Below are 23,664 nucleotides of genomic sequence, written 5' to 3'. Positions count from 1 at the left end.
GATTACGCAGCCGTCCATCGCGGATTCGTGATGACGAAGACGATGAGGATGATCATGAAAAACGCGAAGATAATTGGGAAGATGAGCTAGCCTTGGAGGGCTGTGGAGGTGGCTGTCGAGACCCCGACATCTACTACCCTGACGACACATCGTTTGAAGGCGAAGAGAACCTCGGAGACCCTCCGTACGACTTTGTGGCAGATTCAGAAGATGGGTGGCTGGAGGAAGGTGTCGAAGAGCCGGACGAATTCAAGTGCTCCATGTGCTAGAGATGTGGGCATTTGTTGTGCTCCGTGTATCAAGGCTGCTTTACATTATTCGGGAGTATGTCCTGTTTGTGACGAGGACGACGATGTAGCACAGTTGAGGAGAGTGTATTTGACGTCTGCTCGCCGGTATTGATATTGGATCAATCGTAGCCTGAGCTCGTGAACGCATGGATGAGTTTGAAAAGCTTTCGACTGAATTTCCCACCATCCGAGACTCTTTTCCTTACCACCACCATCTTGGCGTTTGACGCGGCCATGAAATCTATTCACCTGGTACGAACTCTTTTCCCGCTATCGCGTTGTTAGTTCTAGCCCTCGCCTGATAATGTTTTTTCTTTTCATAGTCAATTCATACACGCCGTTCTGATGCTCGAGTCGGCGGAAGGTGCTCTATTACTGTTGACACCCTTTGTGCATGGAAGCTCATGGCTTGGCGTCCCTGTGAACTTCTTTCCATGACGGTGAGCTCAACAGCATCTGGAACGGTTTCGTTACTAACTCCAAATGTACAGAGCTGATCTCAATACAACATTTCATTCAAAGTCATCCGCGTTGTCGACGAGCGTTGTTGCAGTATCTTACTTTTCAGGTTACCTCGGTGCGTCTCTGTCTTGGTTTCTATTTCGTTATTGAAGTTAACTTCTAAGTAGGTAGCTGCTCACTCCGTACACGGTACCACCCTCTTTCCTTCGGCGCGTGTGGATTCACCTTCATGAATGGAACCTCGAGTCAATACTATTAGTCATCGCAGCTTTCGACGAAGCTTCAAGTTCGTTCAACGCCATTCCATTCTCTTCCTGACGGTGGATTTGTATCAGCATCATGAACTATCTTGTGGGCCAGACTTTGGATGGTCTCATTCTCCCGGAGCTTCTTGCACACGCATAGGCATTACAAGATTTCCCGAACTTGAAGTCGACGCTGCATTGGAAGTTGTAAATGTATCGATAGTCGAGTTTCCATGAATGTTGGGAGGATAGCGGTACGTTCGATTCTAAATCCAACCTTACCCTCTCACTTACCCAGGTATCCCCTCAGGTGTCAAATACCCGACCACCTCAAGATCTGGCCAAACCGCTCTTCAGCTTCGTTTTAGTCCCATCCTACAAAAAAAACTGGCTTCCGTCTGGTTAGCTCAAACGTTTCGTGTCTTTAGCACGTTAAACGTTCCTCCTGGAAAAGGTTTACGGTATGTAATCTCTTCCCTGTGGAGTCTGACGGTCTTACTGATCTTTCTTCTCCCAGGACAATTATCTATCGTGGTCCTCGAACTTACGACTAGTGATATTTACTATCCCCCTTCTTCTGGAGCGCACGATTGATTCAGTCGCCCTTGCCATTTTTTCATATGCTCATTTTCGTGGTTCTCCGCCAGTTTCCCTGACATATCTGGGTGAGGTTTCGTGAACGAACCTCTACTACTGGTCACTTGGTCCATCGGTGGTGGCGGAGGCAGAACGCGTGGCCGTAAGGCTTCCTTGCTACGCCCCTGAAGTCCAAGGCATTGAAGCAGACCTCGAGTATGTGAGCCGCCTTCGTCTTCGTAAACCACCGTCTAAAATGTCTACATAGCCTCCTGGGGTTCAATTCGAACGGAGACTGGTGTGGAGGTTGTCGGCCATCGAAAGCTGACGGTGCCCTGGTAGCCATGACTCCCACATCAACTTCTCAGCACCTCGGTACATCATAATCGTGGATGATGGGTCTACCAAGGTTTTACCTTTGATTCGAGAGGCGATCCTGATCACAGGTGCATGAGGGTCGTTCGAGTCGTTCAGGCAGAGGTGTTATCCCATCTGATTCATCAATCCATGTCTTTGACGTTGGTTCTGCGGTTCATCTCGGGAGAAGTTTCTTAATATGTGCAATGCCACCTTGCGTTATCTATATCACCGTTCATCGTGATTCCTTCAGGCACTTCGTTGTTATTCAATCGTACAATTTTTGCTGTAATGACATCCGTCCTTTGTTCAGAATCATCACACGTCCTTTTCAGTACTTCTTGGCCAGTAAATTTCCGCCATGAATTAACATTGCAAATGTGGGGATGGCGGCAGTATTACTATCCCGGACCCCCGCGTTAGCTCTTCTATACAGGAACGACAGGCAAAAAAAACTCACTAGAAGATAGACCTAAGGGTTCCGTTTCCCTGAAGATACGCCCACTTATACGCCGCACGAGAAAGGAACCATATAATATGATACGCGTTCTGGTATTCGGGCTCCACTCCAGCCAACCAACTGACAAGACTGGCTACGATAAAAAGCGGCATGTTTTCCGCCAGATTAGTCGCTGCTGCTTTGGCTCTGGTGATTTTGACCAGTTTCTCCGGAGGAACGGCTCCCTTTTCGTTCTCTGCGCGACGGAGAAGACTTGCAGGGTCTTCGTTGTTCTTTCCAAGTATGGGGCCATAGTACTGGCGAGGGGTAGCGACGGCGTTGATACCCCAAGTGAGGATTAAGGAAAGTATGGGAGTGGGTGGTAGACCGAATGGTCTCAAAGTGGAGAAGACGCCAGCTTGAGCGGTGGTCATTTTTCGAGTGGGAGGAGGTTACTGTGGTGGGGATTTCTGGGGGGGGATCGTATGAAGGTTGCGTAACATTTATGTATCATTATCAACCGGCGTGCCGCACGACGCGTACTATGTTCTAATAATACGAGTTCAATGTGTTTCCGCATCACGAATTTGAATGATCGTCAGATCAAGCATCAAAGCGGTGACACCACGATTTCCCGGCCTGGAGGAAAAAGGAGTTTGGATCAATGGACGCGCCAAGGGTTCGACTTCCGCTCATGATCATGTTAAAGTAATTTATATTAATAATTAAATTCAAGGAAAAGGGTATGTACTCCGAGGAATCATTGGAGAATAAGAAGCTTGAACGTTTACTGCCTCACTTCCACTTTGAGAAGTTCGACTCAATATATATATAGGATAAAGTTATCGGCCTGTGGCGATCCTGCCAGTGCAAGTTTCGGAATTAATCATCGGGGTGTCTGATTGAAACTAGTGGATTGCTTACCGTTTAAGCCCTGCCATATCACCGTTGAAACTATCTTGATCGCCAGGATTGCTACCATGATCCGCAAATTGCCAGAAGGTGTGGAAACTGATAATCGACCTCATACTTGAGCTCAACTGTCCAAATAGAAGGCGAAAGAACTCACCCCCAACCCGCTGGCAATTCACCAGGGACAGAATTGTAGCGAGCGATCCAAAGTGGATTTGTAGAACCGAACGCTGCGCTGTTGCCGGTGCATTGTTTCCACCAGTTCGTATTTGTGTAGATGACTGCGTAACAGAAGAGTGTAAAACCTAACTTCGTCCACAAATATGGGGTAAGATGGTCTACTCACTCGGGTACCTGGGAGAACGCATCAGTATCAAGAATTAGAAAGTAGCAAGGTGCCGCTTTACCTGCTGGTCTTGGCGTGGTACGTATTGGAAAAATCCTTGATCCAGCTGACCATGGCAGCGGGACTCAGACCGTAACAAGTGGGGCCACTTGGATTGACTGCCCGTTGAACGTGTCGTCAGATATCAGTGCATTCACTGCAAGATGAATGGATCTTACACTCCATGTCCACCGCACCAGGGAGAGTGATTCCATCAGGGGACCATCCACCTATGAACGAATATGATAATTCAGGTCTGAGTTGAGCTGAGCCTTAGTGCGGAAATTGCTTACCCCCATGAGCCAAAAAGAAATTTGCCTGCGTAGCTCCTGAACTTGCACTTGGACGGGCAAAGTGGTATCCTCCACGAATAATTCCAGCCTTTGTGGCGCCAGAGTAATGAGACGAAAACGAGGGGTCCTGGAACGCTAGATATCGATATCAGTCAGCAAATTGTCCGGCATCGTTGCACAGGAACGTACTAGTTCCGTCGGTTGCTTTGATAAAAGCGAATGAAATCCCATTCGATTTGACCTGTGCCCAGTTGACATTAGATTGGAAGTGAGAAACATCTATGCCTTGCGGGCTGGCCCGTTTCTCGACAGCGGTAGCCAAAGCGAGGGGGAGTAAGGGTAGAAGAAGATGCAGAGATTTCATGTCTGTGATTGAGAGATGACTTGAAAAAACCTTTGCTTTTATACCAAGTTTGATTGAATGCACCGGTGAGTTTCAGTTCTTTAAGTCTTGATGTATCATGTCATCAGTCACTTGCCAGAGCACCTGACAGCTGGCGAGACATATGGATACCAAATCATTAATGAAAACGCCAGTATTCGTTCCCAGGTATGGGCAGATAGAGTGGGTAGTGGGTAGAAAAGCATTTGATGGCCATATTCTCCGAAGGCACCGGTTTATACGGATGAATCAAATCTATTTCCGAGTACTGCCTACATATGTAGTGCAGGTAACGATTTTGGCTATATTGCGACGCGTAGAAAGTACGACAATAGTAGTGTGCGGCAGGCGAGTGTGCGGTAGGCGGGGATGTCGATGAAGGGTGGAACGCCACTAGAAGGCTTGTAACACGTTAATCTGCAGAAACCAAAAAAAAAGGGTGGAACGCGTATTAGTGGCGGTTGCGGTTTGATATCAATGGTTCGGTTCCGAAGCGATCTGAACCAAAGCCGAAATTGCCGAAAGTTATACAGCAAGTGACCGTCGAAATATACCTGGCTCTTGACCCACATTCTTAACCGAGATAGGAGGTCCATCATGATTAAGGTAGCTTTGGAACGACAGGAGCTATGGAAGATTGCCCCGGATTATACTTGCCAAACTCTTCTCGCTTTGCGGGCGGAAACACGTCATTTATATGCAAAAAGCCGAAAAAATCTGACAAAAACCAGGGCAAACTTCAATACGGAGCGGTCTGGTTGGTCTGGAACAGTGAGAGGTTCCCGAGCATGCTTCGTGAATTTGAATTTGCCTCGCTGCCTCTAGTAATACCAACTCGGTTCATCAGGAAGTCAGCACTTCAGTACTTAATAGTCGACGTCAGCGGTCTGGTGAAACATATCAAATCGTACTCTGGCGAGATGAGGGCATTGTATATTACAACCAGTATCATAGACGTACATTCCTACATAGCTAGATTGATTCAAGAGACAGCGAAAAGGTAACGCAACCATCAATCTAAATCTTCGGTGTTGAGGGGTGGATTGACCTTCGGCGCCTCTACTGGCTTCACAGGTCCTACCAGGACACTTTGCACCACAACCGACAGATCATCGTTCACCTCGTTGAGTACGCCAGGATGCGTAGCGTGTACCCGTGAGAAGAGGTCTTTTAGCTCACGTACATGGTTCTTCAACTGAACGATATCCCTTCCCTTGTGAAATTTGCTTTTGGGTTCGAGTTTTGATTTCAGTTCCCGGATAGTTTTGAGGAATTGACTGGCCAATAATTCGATTACTCTAGGTGATATAGAGAAGGCTGAATGACTTACACGACTCCCGTTAACGCCTTTCCATTCGTCTCAATATCTTCATGACTCCCTTTCGCAAACTTCTTCTTGTTCTTCAGTTTCTGAGCCTTCGCCCATCCATCAATAGTATCCAAACACACCATAGCGTGTGGTATAGCACCAAGCAACAGGAAACGGTAGCGATTACTTTTCCACGGAATGGATGACGCTTCAGCTTGAGCAACTTTGAAGAAAGCAGCAACTCGAGCATTCGAAGAAGGTTGCCTGTGTCGGCGAATTCGTCTATACGCCTGCTGGATCGTAATGACTGCCGAAATCTCTTCCTCCGTGCGTGGACGAGCATTCGACTCTTCAGCCTCTTCCTCCTTGGAAAGTTCTACCACATCCTGAGGATCGTCCTCCACCACTCTGACATCTTCGTCCTGATCCTCGACCTCGACTTCCTCTGCAGGCTCGGTTGGAGCGGCAGTTGAGTTAATCGACGGCTGAGCGAAACTTGGAACGAATTTTGGTGCGTCAGCTCGCAGCTTTGAGGTGAACGGAGCAGGTTGGCCGAGGAGGAAAGGAATTTGCTTGAAGTCGGGGCAGACGATAATGCTATGCCCTGGCTTTTCTCTGGCTTCCCCTCGGCTGCTCAAGGTGATGATACGATCCATCGGTGAATCCGTTTCGGGAGTATGGATCATGCGGGCGACCTCTCCCCATTTTCGAGCGTCAGCATACCTGGACGATAGTTAAGGTAAGCGTTCAAAATTCCATGTAACTCGGTCATCGAGGTACTTACTTGGCGAAGATGGGATGTACACGAAACCGCTGGTCAACAGTACGAAGCTTGTTAAGGATCTCGATTATACGGAGGCGGTGGATTCCAGCACATCTTTCGTTGTAGCCGACTACAGACAATGCACGTTAATCAATGTTTTATTATTTAGGAATGCAGAGACACGAACGAAAACAGATAGCACGACATCTGCGGCGGATGTAAAAAGATTTTGAGCAAAATCGGACAAGCTCAAAAGGAGATATGCCTTACAGCCGAGCAACAAGTACATTCCTCACACTGGTGGAGTGTAGCAAGTCATGGCCTTCGAAGCTGAGGAACTCTAGATGGCGAAATCGACTTGAACATGCGACGAAACCGCTGTATGAAGTACCGACATACCTCCAAGTCCTGCGTGAACGACGTTCAATATTTGCCCAATGAGATTGACCATCTCCAATGGTGGAATGACATCCACCCTACTCGCAGGATCCAACTTGGGGAAGAGCATCAAGAACCAGCTTCGTGGCATGGTGAGGTTATGGAAAGGTGTAGGAGTCCGAGCAACGATGAGCGCTGCACAGGTGAGATCAACCACATCGCACAACATGCCGATATCGAAGGGTATCTTGGTATTAACTATGTGCCTTTAAGAACAAATCAGTCAATCATTGTCCAATAAAACGAGATTTCTAGGAGATTACAGACTTCACAAAATTAAAACCATGAATGATGGACGTCTTCTCCGTAACCCGTATTGTACATAGATAATCTCGGAAGAGATCCTTTGTAAATCCATTCGGTGTCACTCGACGGTAAACCGGAAGGGAGGCACATGTAGTGGCTGCCTTTGAATTGTAAACATACGATGTTTGACCGTCTTCGCCGAACGAAAGTGCGATATTCGCAGCTCTCGAGACCCGAGTCAAGAAGAATCGGAGTTGGGCAGCTGAAGGAGGAACAGCCTTTTCGAGGGTGTCTTGGGACCAGTACTTGAGTACTTGCATCCCACGTCGTGCTTCAGGAATAGAAGACGCTCGTAGACACGATACACTGCCGAGTGTGTGGTAAGGCGGATAGAGCACTTGGAAAAATCCATCCATCCATTCCCTGGATGGGAGCGAAGGATTTCAATAATCGTGTCAAAAGGAACCCCATAGAACTTGACTCACCGACGTTTGATCCGTTGCTCATCTCCCTCTCCGGATAATGGGAATGACCGGAGGATGAGAAATTGCTGTAAGTAGATTCGTATCTGAGCGTTATACCTCTCGGGTGTCAAATCGCCTTTCTCGATATGAGGCCGCCGACAATCCATCCTATTACACAACCCAAGAATGGTATGAGCCAGGCAAGGTGGTATGAACGCTTGAGCATTCCAACAAGCCAGATTTTCTTCCAAGATTCGACTCCGCGCCCGGAACTTCAACTCGTGATGTAAACAGTGGAGTAGGTCAGCGTAGGTCACAGATATCCCTTCATCTGAAGAGGAAATGATGCGGGTAGGGCCGTTCAGCACTGCAGAGTGCAAGTAGGAGCCAGGCGCGAGAAGGAAAACGTTCTGCGTCGTCATCTTGAAATTGAACAGATGTTGTACTTCTGGAAGACTACAAGCGTCGGATCTCGAAGCAATGTCGGAAAGTAAACTGGCATAAGTGGTGAACAGTTTTAGGACTGGTGTGATCTCCACCGCATTCATGACTTGGATGTTCGGAAAATGAGTGAACCTTTGGTCGAGACACAACAAGGCAGAATGATGTTGTTTCTTCTTGTGAAATGCGAGACCGAGTCGTTCGAGGGGTGATTTCTGGTTCTCGAATATCGCTCGGAACATTTCGAGCTACAAAAGTCAGTGTTAAAGAAAGATGGGGAAACATCAATTGTCGAAGTACAGTACCTCTTCCTGTTGATTCAACGTGAGCTTTTGAGCGTTTATTTTTCCTACCAACCCAAGAAGCTTCTTTACTCGAACGTCATTCGTAAACTTCTCAGCCGAAGATCCAAATAGTCCAAGTCCCCAAAAACCATCCAGAATGTAATCTGCAGCTTTGGCCTGAGACGTTTCGCTATCCGTGTCCTTCAAGAGAAGGGTAATAGCCTCCATTATCCGACCTTCTTCCATGTGCAGTTGCGCTGCACCGGCCACATCCCCTATGGCTTCTAGAAGGGATGCCTTGGCAACGTCAAGGTCGTAGTCTTCGCAAAACTCCAGCTCTTCTTCAACGGAATCGAATAGTTCGTTAGCAGCCCTGTAAAAGATATCTTATCAGCTTCAAAAATATCATATTGTTTCAGAGAAACCCTCACCGCAACTTGTTCTCTCGGAAGTAGTACAGCCGAGCCACGAATATGATAGACTCAGCTGTGTCTTCCGCCATACGAGACCGATACCGCTTTACGACATCCACAGCTTCATCAAAGAACCCATGTTGACGATAAAGCAAGCCAGCAATCCCAAACTCCCCAGCCAAAACATACGTCTCCGCAGCAACTTTAAAATCCTCCGCCGTTTCGAAAGCCTCAGCTGCATTCCGATAATACGTCAACCGATCCTTGGACCCCTTTTTCGTAACGTCCACACAGTCCAAAAATGCTTGAGCAGCTTTCCGAAACGCAAGAGCCCTTGTCGCGATTTCGCCTTTACGCGTGGATTTGGGGAGTCGTCGAGCCAAGAGTCGGAGATGATAGGCTTCGGAGATCATAGTTTCTCGTTTCATAGAGGCTTTTTCGTAACATTTCATGGCGTGGAAGAACTGTTTGCGGTCGAATAACGCTCGTGCAGTTTCTGCCCATTCCGACGAGGTGGAGGAAACTGCTAAATCGGGAACGCCTGTCTCGGGTGTGCAGTCTTCGATTTGGTCTCTGCTTGCCCAAAGGAGCTGGTGGGGATGATGGTTAGGATATCAGAATTGAAAGTCGAAATGGGTGATGGTACATACTCGCATTGGTTCACCTCTACCAGACCTGTCGACAATCCACATGTTTTTACGTGCTCTAGTGATAGCAACGTAGAGAAACTTGAGCTGAACAGGAAGACAGTTTTTCCCGTAAGAGAATGTGCATATGCTTTTCCCATGAACTCACCTCACTGTTTACACCAGCATGTTGAGTTTCTTCAAAACGAGGAGCGGAGATGAAGTTCCGATCGCTGGGAGGGATGAGATTGAGGACAACTCTCCATTGACTTAGGTCGACGGCAGAATCTTCGAAAAAGTCGAAGAGGAGTACCTGAGCGACAAATCACTTGGTCAGACACCTCATCAATCTTCCCAGAGAGAAAAAAAGGGATCACGAACATCGTCAAATTCCAGCCCTTTCGATTCATAGAGCGTCCTGAAGGTCACATAATTGAACGTCAACAGGGGTAGGAAAGAACAAAATGTCCACGAACATGATAAGGCCAATATCGCCTACGTGTTGTCGAAGCTTTTCGCGAGCAGCTTCATTGCGAACTAGGATACCTAGTAGAAGGTCTTTAATTGTCCGTGTCCTTGAGGAGCCTGGTATGGGAACCTTACACTGTTTAGCACCAAACTCGATGTAATTTCCGCTTCTAGAAATGAATCGCGACAGTCAGTCGAACATACCACAAAACCAAGTTGCAAACACTCACGAAGCTTTAAACAGAAACTGCTCATAACGAACATTGGACTGATCCCATCCTCTAAAAAACACCGGCTTAATACCGTCCACCAACCCTTTCCCAGGTTTTAAAACATCAATCGAATACGGCCAAAACTTGACGATAAGTTCAATGACCGTATGAGCACAGTTCAATATACCCGAATGCGATCGGTAATTGGTGGTAAGTTGAAAAGTCACCGGTTCGGATGAACGAGTTGACATCCCAGGTTCATCTTTGAAGCTTTCTTCCTAGTAAGAAAAGACGAGTTTTTACGTGTGAATCGACAAGGGAGAAAATCGGGTTTACTGACCTCAAGTCGGTATAAAAACGATTTCAGGTCGTTAAACCGGAACGAGCTCCCAACGGAAATTGTTTGTGCCGTATCCCCGGCCCAGAATAAGCCAGTTGGGTTGCGACACAGGAGTCGCATGACTGTTGTTAACGACATATTGAGGTTCACCCCAATGAACGGAGTATCAAAGAAACCCACGTAGAGTGTCAATCAAAAGATTGTCCTGAACCTCGTCGACGCATCTAAAGTCACCACTGAGATTAAAACCATATCCTCGACAATCGAAACAAAAAGCAGGTGCTTACAGATAATCAAACCGCTGACCAAGAGCCGGAGGTGTCCCATTTTTGAACGCCGCGAGTAACTTGTGTGTTCTAGTGTCCGGTGGGTTTGAAAGTAGCAGTATGTCAGCAATTTAATCAATGGAAAGGCAAAAGCAATTATGCTAACCGATCCGCAGAATCAAAATCTCCATTTAACCGCTTTTGCCGAAGGTACTGCTCAAACAATTCGTATACACGGGACCGTTGAGTAGCAAACGTGGCTTGCATCCTGATACTCAGGTGTTCGTACGCATCGCGTGAGAGATATCGGTCTTCGGAACGACAGGCTTCTTCAGAACCTTTGATTACGCCTACGGAAGGAAACGGTCATCATCCGACGATACCATTAGAACATATTCTAAGGAGCAGCCAACGTTGGTAAGAGATTAGACGTACCCATGATTTCACTAAATACGAGCGAAGGGTCTATTGGGTGATCTGAGAAGATTCGGTAGCCATAAAACGCAATTGAACACGTACCCAACCCTTTTGTAAGGCTCTGAGAAAAATGAGGCCAATACCTTTCCAAGAACACCTCATACGTGATCAAAACCCCCGTACTTTGTTCCACGGCATCCGAAGGGAGAGCACCAGGAGGTTGAACGGGGCGGGCGCGGTGTTCTGAACCGAAAACGTCAGCTTCCAGGAGTTTACATAACTGGTTGCACGATATCAGACAATAAATCTATACTTATCGATGGGAACGAAACACACACCTTATCAAAAGTAACAAAAAGCGGGAAATGTTCGTCCTTGAGTTCACTGAACCTCGTGGGTAGCGTGCTCCGGTACTCCTCTTCCTCATCTTGATCCACCAGACATTCCTCCTGTGTCTCCTGATTGATTCTAGCAAGTTGAACGAGTTCTTTGTTGGTTTTCCCTTGAGTTGTAAGAGCCTTTGTAAGTTTTAAAAATGACTCTTCAACACGGATAGCCAGAGACCGAGATTGGGTAACGAAAACTTGTCTTGGTCGAAAGGCAACGCTGGTCATCTGTTGGTAGGCTCTCTCAATTCCGAACATTTTCCACATCATGGTAGCAGTTTTTCTGAAATTAAGTCGGGGTATAATCAGCGTTATGAAAAGGCTCCCTTTGAGCGTTGAAAATCAGACTTACCCCGTCCCGCTACGGCCAAGAACATAACAGGATTGAGAGTGACGAACGATCTCTTCTTCCTCCACACTGGGGCAATTTTGATCAAAAGGCATGGACTAGGGAAAACTGTTGAAACACGTACGATAACTTGGGAACATAGGAGACATCCAGATCGGCAAGAATACCTAAAATGCGTGATTCACTGATATGTAGAGGGGTGCATGAGATAGACGGGATTTTTCCTACATGACAAGAGAGTCTGCAAAATGTCATTCACTCCCATCAGTACCGAAAGTATTTCAATGTGAAAACGCGCAGGGGCACCTACGTGGGTGAAGGGAACAAACTTTTCCAGTCTACACGGAACAATCGTTGTCAAGGAATCATCTATCATGGGAGAAAGACGTACACCAGAAGCGAATGAAGCTGAGGCCATGATGAAAGTCAATTTTCTTCCCAGTACGCAACTCCAAGAAAAAGGGAACGAACCTCTTCCAAATCTTCCTTCGGCAACACCGGCAACTGACTCCCATCTTCCTGCTCCTCTCTCTCCACAGGCGGAAACGAAGCAGGAAAATAGACGTTATCGCGGTCAACCAGAGGCCGAGTTCGATAAGTGACGCGTCTTCGATATTCTTTGCCGTTACGAGCGAGGTGGTTGCCTAGAGATGACCATAGACGTTTGTCCAACTGCGCGTGGGTGTAGATTCCAAATATTTTGAGGGCTGTTGTGGTTTTTTCCGTCTTCTTCTTCAATATGAGGATATTGCGATTGCTGACTTACTTTGACGTTCTCGGTTCTGATAACCAGGCGATTTTGAATCGTGTAAGTAAGTAGTAAATTTTCAGGAAACGTAAAAACTCACCTCGTCTTCCGGCACACAGTCAACTTGATACTACAAGTTCAGACACGTTATCTCGCACCCGTTCTGACTTGAGAAGAATTTAAAGCCCTGTACTCACAACAAGACGCGTATCTCTCGTCATCTTCGCTTCAAAGATCGGCACTTCAACCGCAGAATGGTTGAGTCGTTTCTGGTTATCATCGGAGAAATGCCCGTTTGATAGTTCCCTTGTTGCCGAAGCGCAATTCATGATCAGTTCGAATCAACATATAGGAAAACGCTCAAAAAGAATTGACTGAAAACTTACTTGATCTTCTTTACAATGATAGTAAACAATTTTGGATCTCGACATCTCGCATCTCGCAAGTCTCGATTGGCTCTTGTAGATATGTAGATTCGCCACTCTCCAAAGCCTTCCGCGTTGTCAAACTGAAGTGCGCTACAATAAAAATAAAAAATCTAGTGAACTATGTCGGATAATGACCAAAAGCTCACGCTTTCATGGGTAACACGTTGGAAATCGGAGAAACGGTGTGTGGGGCCATGATGGAAAGAGGGAACGCGGCGAAGGGGATTATATGGAAAGTTGCGGTTGTCACATTAACGATGAAGCTTTGAAGCTTTGAAGTTTACTACGCTAGAAGTGGGGGATCCAATTGAAACGCAAACAAAGCAAGGTGCGGGTCACTGTGGCGGAAGTACTAGTTGTGCTACCTTAGATAATTGAACGACTTCCGTACCACGTTGTTGCCTCGTTGTACGCCTCGTTATGTAAATAAAAATTGCATTCACTACGATATTCATCGATTACTGAAGAGAACCCATCGAGCACCTTCGTAGAACTCTTTCAAGTTGGTATTCCACGTAGACGATGGCTCCCGTTTACGACCCGTTGCACCATGGGCTAAGGATTCGTCACTAAGAACGCCGAGCGCGTAATTCAAGCACTAACTTGATGATTCTATCCTGCTACCGACACCCAACCCAGACGGTGACTCTGGCTCTGACTTTTGCGCCTTCAACTGTCTTTCCATCTCCTCAAACACACTCAACGTCACGTCCTGCCTACCGTCTCTCCTCGAATCTGAGTCTTTGCCGTTGTCAGTGTCGCGTAAAGTCCTAGGCCACTCGCTCTCCGGAATATTCATGGACCGAAGGGTCGTTTTAACCTTCCCAACTGCGTCATCATACGCGGACAGCGCTTCGTCGTATAGGTCGTATACGCAGATTGCGCAGCCGGACATGCAGCATTCTGTGATTCATGCGTGAATTGAGAGTGACGCTCGGAAAGTCAATAACCCACCATCAGAAGAGGGCTCTTGTGGTTTCACAGGTATCACTAGCCCTCTGAATCTTTGCGTCCCGTTGGCTGGCTTGTCCGAAGTACCTGCGACCGTCGAAGTCAGGTTCCTCAACTCCTCTGCCCGATTTTCCAAAGAAGTTTTCCCGATAAGGGACTGTTCCAGACGAACATGCCGATTTGAGAGATTCTGGCCACCTCGTTGCGGATTCCTTATATGTGAATGCCGGAACGCGGAGGAAGTGACGGTCGTCTGGCCCTGACAACGGATGCGAATGCAGTGAAATTTGAAGAAAGTAGAAGTGAGTTTAGGTTTTATGAGGTTTTTTAATAAGGGCATGTATACATGATCGGGACCAAGAACCGGAGGGGGAGACAGTTGAAGAGAACTCGAGGGCGGGTAACACGGCCGAGTATTGTGAGATCACGTTTGCTCAGTGGCAGTGCATAACTAAACACTATCAAACACCGAAAACCTTGCTCTATCCGCCCACAGAAACCACCACCTCAAGAACACCATCCAAATCCTTCAAGGTACGCCTTCATTTGACTCTTTTAGCCTACGTTCGAGCGATCTCCCTCGTTCTATGCGTTATCTCTGTCACTTTTGGAGGGAAACGAGATGGATGGGAGGGATCGCGATCGGATGTTCACAGAATCTCGGCTGACTACTCCTTTCGAAACAGACAAAAAGAATGGGCCTTCAAGAATACCAAGTCGTTGGTCGCCACCTCCCCACGGAGGCTGACCCTACGCCTAAAATCTACCGTATGAGGATCTTTGCTCCCAATGAAGTTGTTGCCAAGTCGAGGTTTTGGTATTTCTTAAGGTAAGTTTCACTATCTTCATCTTTTCCTCAGAAGTACCTCTAATGCAGATGTTCCATCCCTCGATAGGCAATTGAAAAAGGTCAAGAAGGCCAGCGGAGAGATCATCGGCGTCAACGTTGTGTGTAGAAATCATCCCCTGGACCAGTAGATCCAATCCCTTGCAGCCCTCAAGAGGCAGGCGGAAATGGGATTACTGACCGCCTTCTTTGGCACTTTGTTTTATCACCTAGATTCATGAAAAACGACCCTTGAAGGTGAAGAACTTCGGTATCTGGCTCCGCTACGACTCTCGTTCCGGTACACACAACATGTACAAGGAGTATCGAGAGCTGACTCGCGCTGATGCTGTGAAGAGCATGTACCAAGACATGGCTGCTCGTCACCGGGCCAGGTTCCGGTCGATTCATGTATGTCATTGGAATTTTTTGGTCGTTGGGTACACGTTAACCCGCGTTTCTTTTCTTTCCCTCTCTAGATCCTCCGTGTCGTCGAAATCGAAAAGACGGACGACGTACGCAGGCCTTACATCAAACAACTGTTGACGCCCAACTTGAAATTCCCGCTTCCTCACCGTGTAACGAAGGCTCGTTCGACGTTTGTCGCTCGTCGTCCTGCCACTTTCTAAAGTGTTTCGTGGCATGCGAAGACATGTGATCTGGCGTGGTGTGTGGTGAAAAGGTTATGCTGGGCGTGTCGGGCGTGTGGTTTGAGGTGTGTAGACATCCATCGCATGCGCGTATACGATTTTGTTCTGTGTTATGTAGTATATACTCTTCTCCACTGACCAATGATTTATGGCTCATGCTATTATGCGTTGGATTCACACAATGCCTCGTTCCGGAAGTAAGTAAACTTGCGATCGTGTGGCTTCAAACATCAAAGCTGTGTGGCAGCGTGCCAGCGTCAGCTCAGAATCGTCACACACTTTCCATGCGCAGCTCCCACAGCGACAATGATCATCCAAAACGAAGAAGACATGCACGATAAAGCTCAGGCTCCCAATCTGACTGTCATACAACGACATGAGGTATGTCCTTCTACATCCTTCAGAAAGAAGAAGCTCGAAGAATAGCCCTATAGGAAGCACCACCACCCCAATATGAAGAATACGAATTCTCAACATATCGACCGAATCGCACAACAGGCACTAGTTCTGCACCTCGATGGTCCACTAGCTCGTCTTCATTTTCATCCTCAACTCCAGGTCCAGTTCCAGCGGACAGCAGAGCCGTCAACTACATCTCCATAAACAAACCCCTTGGCTCAATCGACTGTACATACCTCCTGGATCCCACCATCCACATCCCTTCCTCCCTTCTCCCCAAGTTAGAACCAGGCCAGACCGAAGATGACCGCAAGAATCTCAGTTTAAAAACCAAATTGGGAACGATAGTAGCCAACATCCACCTGCTTCATCGCGAGGGGTCGGTTTCGACTACCAAAAGGACGACGTTGGAGTGTAAGACGACTCTGGGTACAATGGTGGTGAAAATTGTGCGTTACCAGTGGCTTTTGTTTCCCGATTCAAAAAAACCGACTGACGATAATTTCTTTCAAAAAGGATGCAACACCATCTAAAACCCGACCCCCATTCCATCTAAAAGCTCAAACCCAATCCGGAACCATCGACCTCCAGCTCCCCCGAAGTTTTCGCGGTTTTCTAACCATCACAACCACCATCGGAACTGTCACACTCTCACCTGAAGTTCACCAAGCCAATCGATGGATCCACACCGGGTCCGCAGGAAGAGTCAGAAGAGGGTTTTTAGGCGACTCTTCTTCTTTGGATGATGTAGGGCTGGCTTCGGGTTCGTGGAATGGGGATGAAGTTGTGATTGAGACGGCGATGGGGAGTGTCGATGTCAGTTTTGTTGGTGGTATTCCTAGCGGGGCTTATGGGTTTTCGGGTATCCCTCCGAGGACGACTACGTCGTCGTCGTGGCACTCATCGTCGTATTCGTCGTCATCGTCATCGTGGTCGTGGTCGACGTCGTACCGTGGCGGAGCGTCAGCTTCCTCTCCTCAGGGTTTTCCTCCCTCTTCTGGTGCCGGAGCTCAGACTGGTAGTTCGACTGGACCTCCTCCTTTAGCGGCACTTTTGGGCTATCGTGACCATAAGTAAAAAGTCCGGGGGAGTAGTTTGATGTTTTCTTTTCCTTTGTCTATACAATTACCGTTTGCGTTCTTCCGGTTTATTCGAAAGTTTCTGCTCTATTTATGAATGTATGTACATATCTTTCGTAGCTCTCAGTTCTACTACAATGCAGCGTCTTCGTGATATGTTTGGGCACTATCTTGATTCTTTAACTTGGTTGACTACGGTCCTCGGTTTCCGCCTTCGTCGCACACCGCCTCGTGGGAATTCAGTAGTGGTCAACCTTCCCTTCGACCATGATCCCTATCACTACACAGCATGATACTCGCCCTTTTGGTGCCTGTGTATTGTATTTTCTTCTCTCGCCCACACATCTTCCGACATATCCGATACACATAGTCTAGGCACGTTTAAGATATGTACGTCCTTCTGCTACAGGGATTTGATTAATTCCGTGAACACGCGAACTCTGCGTTTCACGCTCGGCAGGGTCGGAATATTCAGCGATATTAAAACTCCGCTGATAGTCGCTATACAGGCGAATCAACGTGTTCAAGTATCTTGCATCCTCAAATACACTGTACTTAGTCTCCTACCAACTCGAATACTATATATTGTGTACCATTCCATTATGAGAGTTTTTCAACCCCTCGGAAACAGGCTCCTGGAGGCTGGACATAGATGTTTGAGGCTCGAGACTCCTAGGGAAAGGTGCGAGACGTCCTATCGATAACGTCGGATTTACTTCGGAACAGAGTCGGAGTTTCAATCTCAATCATCGGCCGTATGTATGCCACGTACAACCGCCCATTACCCGAGGGCGCTTGCTTAGCCGACAGGCGCACCAGGGAACGCATGTTCACGGAATTAATCAAATCCCTGTAATGATAAATCCGTGATTATGATAATAATAATAGTAGGCCACGGAAACTCATCCAACACCAGAATTGCCATCTCGAAATCTGATAACGATGACTTGAACGACTCCAGGCGTGCCAGTGGACAGCAAAACACTCATTTCACCCACCGTGTCGACGCCGGTCATGATGGTCTTCACCCACTGAACATTTAATTATGGGGTCCTCGGGGTAAATGAAGATGACCGCCTTTTAATAATCAGGTTGAATCAAAAAAAAAACAACAGTTTTCCCCTCCTTCCTGGACTCGAAGGATGCTGAAGCCTGGCGCGACGTACGATTATAATAATGACGGTACGCTGGCTCTTACTTCTGCCGTCGTAACTCCCATCCCCCCGAACATTGGTAACATGTAGGTCGTCTATCCTTTCAGCAACGTGACTCGTATACGTACTGATTGGACAAAACCAATCCAGAACAGGACCACTCGTGCGTTTTACTGTGTACCTTCTTGAGGTCTAGATGATGCTGAACAAAGATCGGATGAATATAGCTCATCGGATACCTGGTCAACTTTGGTCTGTTTGGCGTCTTGTCTGTACAGACGTGTACGTTATTCAAACACCTCCCTCCTTACTCAGAGCGTTTTGACTGATCCAGCTTGCTACTTGAAGATATCTACTATTTAGCATTTCCGAACGATGCCAAAAAATACAAGGTTTTGGTCTTTGGTATTTACCTTACCGAGGTGGTCCAAACATTGATGGTCGCCCATGATGCTATGCAAACTTTTGGGCACGGATTTGGCCGCCTGGACGTATTGAACGATGTTCAAAACATATGGTTCCATGCATGTGTTCTCGATGGCATCAGTAAGTTGGAACTTTTGCCTCGTATCGCTGCATCACTGATGAACGGTCTATCTTACAGTCGCCTGTGTGATCCAAATCTCCTTTGCATACCGAATATACCTTCTATCCCACTCGAAGATTATTCCAGCAGTCGTGTCTCTCGTACGCCATTTCCAATGATTTGAAAACTAGCTTCTTCTGAACTGATATAATTCTTTCTCTTTTCAGTTGGCTTTGAATCAATGTGCAGCAGCTGTTACGACAGGTGCACTGGCCAAAATCAACGGCACAGTTTCGAACATATCGTTCGATCGTACCATGCGACCGGTTGCGGGTGTGAGTTTTTCTATCCTTCTGTCTGCACCGACAGCTGATGGGCCTTCCTAAGCTTTGGCTCGGGGGCAGTGCGCTCTGCGACATCTTGATTGCACTTACCTTGACATACGTGGTAAGTGAACTTCAGTGTAGCCCATAAATTATTAATGGTTAATAGCCGTCTTTCGCTGATTCCAGCTCTCCAAGTTCGAGCTCTCCAAACACGAATTTTCCAAGCACAGCAGCTTCACTGAGACTCGCGATCGCATAAAACGAATCATAAGACTCACAATGGAGACCGGTAGTTTGACGGGTGAGCACCACTTTGAGCTTTGACTTTCTCATTCCCCCCGATGACTGATTCCAATCGTTTTCATGTGTGTGTAGCGATCATTGCGACCACTGCCCTCATCCTCTTTATAGTGTTCCCATTCGAGGACTACGAAATCTGTCCCGCAATCATCTTGGCCAAAATGTACTCTAACTCGCTCATGGTCATGTTTAACAGCAGAATACAAACCCAGACTGGCCTCGGCCAGCGAGTAGATGCCAGTGGCGAGTCAAAACTCGAGGCCACTGTCGTCAGTTTGGCTCATCGGAATACGGACGCAAGAATGGGAAGTGGGCCCGTCGGAGTGAGGGTGGATGAGACCACTTCTGGACTGATTTTTTGGAACGGCGCGGCATTTGCTATGGTGGGATTTCCTCCTGTTCGCTCCAGAACAATACCTATTATACTGCCGTCTACAGGAACCAATTCCCGCTCCTGGCGAGGCATTGTGTACGACGTCAAGGTCTAGTGGTTTATCCAACAATGTATGAGGATCTGAGGTCTACCCTATATGTCCGAGATCACCTCTTGAGGTGTCTATTATAATCATTAGGTGGTAAATCCTTGGACCCCGTAGGATAGAGTATTTATGTATGTGTTTATGTAATTTCAGGGTGGGCCCTCAGACCATTGGTGTTGTACAGTAAGGTGGATTTGGCAGGTTCTGGGTGCCTAATGGACCGATTTCATGTAAATTATCATTTTATACATAGTTATCATTTCGGTAGAATGTGATTGCGATCGGGACTCGGACCCAGTGAGGTGGCACTTGAACGTTGAACGTTGAAACTTCAAGTTGATGAACACAGCAGCCATGCCATGAGGATCCTTGAATGTCCATGCCAGCAAGTCGCACTGAGATCAACTTGGAGCAATGGCAATGGTGATGGTAAAGCAGTTACTGCTTGTCACCGGGAATATGAGACGGGAGGATATCAAGGAAGAGAGACCATGGGGTAGTTGGAGCTGAAGTCGGGACCCGGTACCGGTGCCAGGAAAGGTATGATTTAATTGACGTCCGAGAACGACTAGCCGTACTGTACAGAGGAGCATTAAAACGGGAACATTGCTCAACGGCAATGTAGCGGGCTTATAAGCGTTGGGAGACTGTATAAGATTATAATCCGTGTTCCCTACATTATACATGTCCCTTCAGAAATTGACTAGAAGAATCGAGGCTGGGCAGATCATCGTCCTCGATTCCCATTCGAAAAGCACCGTTCAACATAAACTCATATCCAAATTGAAAAACGTTTCAAAAAGTGAGGGTGTAGATACGTGCAAACGAAATCACGACATAAAAGTACATATTTTGGATAGAAGATTTACAAATATTGTGTGAAATACCGTTGATTTGAAGTAATAAGGGTAGCAAGCATGTAGAAGAACTAAAGTCCTTGGTTGTCGCTTCACTGGGTTGGCAGGGCGTCAACATCGACCGTCGGCTGTGTGCCAGTAGCTGGGCGGTTGAAGTTCTGGTTGAGTGACACATAGTCGGCGAAGAAGCCGCCGTTGCGGAGGTAGAAGCGTCCGTTCTCCAGGCCACCCGCATAATCCATGCGCTGCGCGTTGGTTGCAGTAGCATCACCTGTGAAGTAACCAGCGGTGACCTCGGACCAGGTCTTGTTGACGTTGCGTGCCCACTGGTTACCGTATTGCACACGGCGACCAGTATAGCCTAGAGTATCGATGAAATTCTCCAGGAAGGAGTGGACGCCGGACTGGTATGTGTTGGTGGAAGGACGCTTCCAGGTGGCGATGTAGCGCCATGAGTTCGACTCTGGTGTAAAGAACCACGTTGAGAAGAGAGTGCTGCCTGAACCATCAGGACGAATGCGCGTGATGAACTTGTAGGTGGTACCGGCCGCCCATTTGAAAATGAGGTATGCCTGGCCTCCGGTCCCCTCTCCACCAAAGGTATTGTCGACAACACCTGCACCCTTGCTCACGAGCGTGGTCTTCTGGCCGTTTTCTGCGTCCCAGACGGAGAAGAGGATCCGACGTTCAGTTGTCGAGTTGACCTGAATGCCGGAGTAGCCACCAGTAAAGCCCGCGACCATGAAGTACGACCCAACGACATCCTGGCCTGCGGGAACGGTCACCTCGTTGTAGAAGTACTCGCTGTTGGCCGGCACGGTGTAAGTCATGTGGACTGATGGGCCGCGGCGCGACCAGTAGTAGTTCGCTGGGTCATTGGCGTAAACGAGCGCAGAGGTCGTGGTCACGCTCAAGCCCGACACGTCGCCAAAATAGCCACCGTCCTTAGTCACACCCTGCATGTCCACCTTCACGTAGCCAGGAGCGGTCACGTTGACGGTGCCAACAGGATAGGTTTTGGCAGTCGTGCCAGCGAGCTGGACCGTGAAGGCGGTCCCATTGACGGTGACTCTGACAGTGCTGTTGTTACTGCCCGCTAAGTACGCGTTTAGCCCGACAGTCACCGAGGCGGCAGAGGCCATGCGAAAATAAGCGCTACAGATAGTGTTTGGGTTGCTCCAATTGGCCAGGCCATTGTCGTTGATGACCTCAACAGCTCCTGCTGGCACCGTCGTGAGAAAGGCGTTGCCTGATAAGGCCACCGTCTTTGTCGACATGGTAGTAAAAGAGTAGCTAATGGTTCTAGATGTGATTCAGCTGGCTGGCGTTTTATAGCGGACTGGTAGGGGAGTCATGGGAGATCGATGAGAAGACTAATCGAACACCGTTCGATGCTAACCGTCAAACGGTGACAGACAGAACGAAGAATACAATGCACGATTGCCGTACAACGGTAGAAGCTGGTACCACGCAAAGGTCAGAAGGGGCCAATTTCGGGAGCTTTCACTCACCAGGGACAAATGGAACCATAAATCATCCCGTGCATAAGTGCTTCCTGTCGCCCATGGCTTAGTTATATTAATGTGTAGGGGCCCGAGCAAATTCTTTTGGGGTCTCCATGTCGTGGATAGGCTGAAGTTTTTGCTGTATCGTAACACAAGTATAGCGTTCCTCGTATTCGCCAAGCCTTACCTGCGCTTGTGCAGTGTTCTTGTCAAAAGGCATGATACGAGACGGCGAGATACGCGGAAGATGCTTTTGAACCCACTCTCCATCTTTTTCTGTGGCGAGTTCGAGATCAGCCTTGACCAGTTCGTCCTCCGTAACTCTGCTGGTGAATGGAAAGCTCTTCACTATTGGGGGCCCCTTTCAACACATTCGCGTCTACCATTTCCACATTTGCATTAGCACGATCGTACCACGGCCAATAACACCATGACGGGCGAATATGAGGCGAGCGAGTCGATACGTTCCTCATATCCTCCAAGGGACAATTCTATGCCAGTGAAGGGATCGTTTCTGAATGCCTTTTCCGAGTTGTTGGCTTCTTCGCCTTCAACGTACGTCTACAGATTCTCCTCGCCACCATGTAACAGGGAACCCCATTCCGCCAGAGTTAACTGGTAGAGCTCAGCGATAAACGACTGCCGCTCATTCTCGTCGAATGAGCAGATCCCGCGTGTCTTGACGTCACGGAGTGAACCAGGATTGAAGTTGGACGTTTCGCCCATCGACAAGCATTCCGAACGAATAAGCGAATTCGACCACTCGTTAATGACTTGAGAGCAAAACCAGCATGGCAATCTAACATGACCAGGGTGGTCGTTATCCGTTGATGGTATGCCTCTTCGGTCCAAAACCCAGCGCGAGACAGCTGCAAAAACGTTTCAAAACGGTTTTTCAAAATAACTGTGTCTGTAGACTTAACGGGAATAGGGGTGGATATGCATTGTCACTTCTGTGTCTACTGACCAGACTGATTACTGTCGAATCTGGTGCAGTGGTATCTAGTGCTGGATTGAAATGAAAACAGGTGAACGCTGACCTGACCACGCTTGTTCCAACAAGATGAAAAAGGAACACCCGAACTGGCCTGGGAGCTTTCACTTCTTGATGGCTGCTTTAATTTGTGGAGAGGTCAAAGAGGAATAATGAAGATCTAGGAATTCCACGAACATCCGCATTTGCGCCAAGATTTTCCTGAATCCTTTTTTATCAAATCCCAGGTGAACGTTTTTGGCGTTCTTGAGCAGCCCAACTTCGCCAGAGTGTATCAATAACGTCGGGCAAGTGTCGAGCATAACCGCAGCTCTAAAACCCTTGTCATGATTGCACACCACCAGCGACTTCATCCCGGCGTGTCCTGTTATATTTGTTGCGATAAACCATAACTTTTGAAAAGGACCAGAGTCCGATCTTGAGACTGAGCCAACGGTGGCGATGCTGAGTACCGGGCACCACAAATCAGCCCTTCGTGACTTGCTGCTTTTGACGCTGTATGGCGTTAGGTGCCAGGAGAATATTATATTGGGTTTGTACGAGAATGAGGCAGGAGGACCTTTTGTGCGCGTCACGCGTGACTGCTGTGGTCTGTCACAAAGCGTTACCATCTTATCCTTATCTAGTCGGTCTTATCATGACCCTAAGACGCACTCCTTATACTCCACATAGCCCTCCT

At 47.7% G+C, this 23,664-nt stretch overlaps 10 protein-coding genes across 11 annotated transcripts; 3 read left to right on the top strand and 7 right to left on the bottom strand.

Moving 5' to 3' along the window:
• Positions 1-2,261: 2,261 nt before the first annotated feature.
• On the bottom strand, positions 2,262-2,803 carry E1B28_002826 (uncharacterized protein; the record flags this gene model as incomplete). The annotated part of the gene is made up of 2 exons (XM_043159773.1): positions 2,262-2,331; positions 2,391-2,803. 2 exons carry the CDS (start codon positions 2,801-2,803, stop codon positions 2,262-2,264), a joined length of 483 nt encoding a protein of 160 aa, XP_043003379.1.
• Positions 2,804-3,211: 408 nt separating this feature from the next.
• E1B28_002825 (uncharacterized protein) lies at positions 3,212-4,393 on the bottom strand (the record flags this gene model as incomplete). The annotated part of the gene is made up of 8 exons (XM_043159772.1): positions 4,149-4,393; positions 3,960-4,094; positions 3,846-3,896; positions 3,689-3,785; positions 3,628-3,635; positions 3,439-3,562; positions 3,294-3,380; positions 3,212-3,230 (listed from the first exon to the last, which is right to left on the bottom strand). The coding sequence occupies exons 1-8, from the start codon at positions 4,321-4,323 to the stop codon at positions 3,212-3,214; spliced, it is 696 nt and encodes a 231-aa protein (XP_043003378.1). The 5' UTR covers positions 4,324-4,393.
• An 838-nt stretch (positions 4,394-5,231) lies between these two features.
• E1B28_002824 (uncharacterized protein) lies at positions 5,232-13,288 on the bottom strand. Its single transcript, XM_043159771.1, has 34 exons — positions 13,086-13,288; positions 12,898-13,029; positions 12,709-12,817; positions 12,612-12,641; positions 12,530-12,545; positions 12,235-12,470; positions 12,155-12,171; positions 12,074-12,101; positions 11,992-12,004; positions 11,888-11,930; positions 11,767-11,832; positions 11,367-11,697; positions 11,131-11,308; positions 11,047-11,076; positions 10,778-10,961; positions 10,633-10,701; positions 10,526-10,569; positions 10,346-10,467; positions 10,024-10,283; positions 9,929-9,963; positions 9,802-9,871; positions 9,707-9,743; positions 9,495-9,638; positions 9,350-9,433; positions 8,718-9,289; positions 8,308-8,659; positions 7,583-8,250; positions 7,119-7,520; positions 6,813-7,057; positions 6,684-6,753; positions 6,601-6,620; positions 6,435-6,543; positions 5,672-6,373; positions 5,232-5,618 (listed from the first exon to the last, which is right to left on the bottom strand). The coding sequence occupies exons 1-34, from the start codon at positions 13,133-13,135 to the stop codon at positions 5,354-5,356; spliced, it is 5,733 nt and encodes a 1,910-aa protein (XP_043003377.1). The 5' UTR covers positions 13,136-13,288; the 3' UTR covers positions 5,232-5,353.
• A 249-nt stretch (positions 13,289-13,537) lies between these two features.
• On the bottom strand, positions 13,538-14,230 carry E1B28_002823 (uncharacterized protein; the record flags this gene model as incomplete). The annotated part of the gene is made up of 2 exons (XM_043159770.1): positions 13,538-13,842; positions 13,894-14,230. The coding sequence occupies 2 exons, from the start codon at positions 14,228-14,230 to the stop codon at positions 13,538-13,540; spliced, it is 642 nt and encodes a 213-aa protein (XP_043003376.1).
• Positions 14,231-14,585: 355 nt separating this feature from the next.
• Positions 14,586-15,345, top strand: RPL20A (60S ribosomal protein L20A; the record flags this gene model as incomplete). The annotated part of the gene is made up of 4 exons (XM_043159769.1): positions 14,586-14,719; positions 14,787-14,838; positions 14,951-15,127; positions 15,196-15,345. 4 exons carry the CDS (start codon positions 14,586-14,588, stop codon positions 15,343-15,345), a joined length of 513 nt encoding a protein of 170 aa, XP_043003375.1.
• Positions 15,346-15,672: 327 nt separating this feature from the next.
• On the top strand, positions 15,673-16,842 carry E1B28_002821 (uncharacterized protein; the record flags this gene model as incomplete). Its single annotated transcript, XM_043159768.1, has 3 exons — positions 15,673-15,747; positions 15,801-16,214; positions 16,282-16,842. The coding sequence occupies 3 exons, from the start codon at positions 15,673-15,675 to the stop codon at positions 16,840-16,842; spliced, it is 1,050 nt and encodes a 349-aa protein (XP_043003374.1).
• A 929-nt stretch (positions 16,843-17,771) lies between these two features.
• On the top strand, positions 17,772-19,790 carry E1B28_002820 (uncharacterized protein). Of its 2 annotated transcripts, XM_043159766.1 has the most exons (10): positions 17,772-18,084; positions 18,149-18,161; positions 18,226-18,280; positions 18,347-18,544; positions 18,603-18,685; positions 18,752-18,859; positions 18,912-18,971; positions 19,037-19,151; positions 19,226-19,533; positions 19,589-19,790. In XM_043159766.1, the coding sequence occupies exons 1-10, from the start codon at positions 17,987-17,989 to the stop codon at positions 19,658-19,660; spliced, it is 1,110 nt and encodes a 369-aa protein (XP_043003372.1). In that variant the 5' UTR covers positions 17,772-17,986; the 3' UTR covers positions 19,661-19,790. The 2 variants fall into 2 exon arrangements, with proteins under 2 accessions (XP_043003372.1, XP_043003373.1); XM_043159767.1 differs by having other exon boundaries at positions 17,772-18,161.
• A 788-nt stretch (positions 19,791-20,578) lies between these two features.
• Positions 20,579-21,763, bottom strand: E1B28_002819 (uncharacterized protein; the record flags this gene model as incomplete). The annotated part of the gene is made up of 1 exon (XM_043159765.1): positions 20,579-21,763. One exon carries the CDS (start codon positions 21,761-21,763, stop codon positions 20,579-20,581), a length of 1,185 nt encoding a protein of 394 aa, XP_043003371.1.
• A 789-nt stretch (positions 21,764-22,552) lies between these two features.
• Positions 22,553-22,936, bottom strand: E1B28_002818 (uncharacterized protein; the record flags this gene model as incomplete). Its single annotated transcript, XM_043159764.1, has 2 exons — positions 22,553-22,860; positions 22,915-22,936. The coding sequence occupies 2 exons, from the start codon at positions 22,934-22,936 to the stop codon at positions 22,553-22,555; spliced, it is 330 nt and encodes a 109-aa protein (XP_043003370.1).
• Positions 22,937-22,966: 30 nt separating this feature from the next.
• E1B28_002817 (uncharacterized protein) lies at positions 22,967-23,338 on the bottom strand (the record flags this gene model as incomplete). Its single annotated transcript, XM_043159763.1, has 4 exons — positions 22,967-22,978; positions 23,032-23,106; positions 23,163-23,186; positions 23,246-23,338. 4 exons carry the CDS (start codon positions 23,336-23,338, stop codon positions 22,967-22,969), a joined length of 204 nt encoding a protein of 67 aa, XP_043003369.1.
• Between the last annotated feature and the right edge of the window lie 326 nt (positions 23,339-23,664).

This window comes from Marasmius oreades, chromosome 10 (assembly GCF_018924745.1).
Source record: "Marasmius oreades isolate 03SP1 chromosome 10, whole genome shotgun sequence".
NCBI classification, from domain to species: Eukaryota; Fungi; Basidiomycota; class Agaricomycetes; order Agaricales; family Marasmiaceae; genus Marasmius; species Marasmius oreades.
Note: the sequence above shows the minus strand (reverse complement) of the source record. Positions and strands in the feature narration are given on the sequence as shown.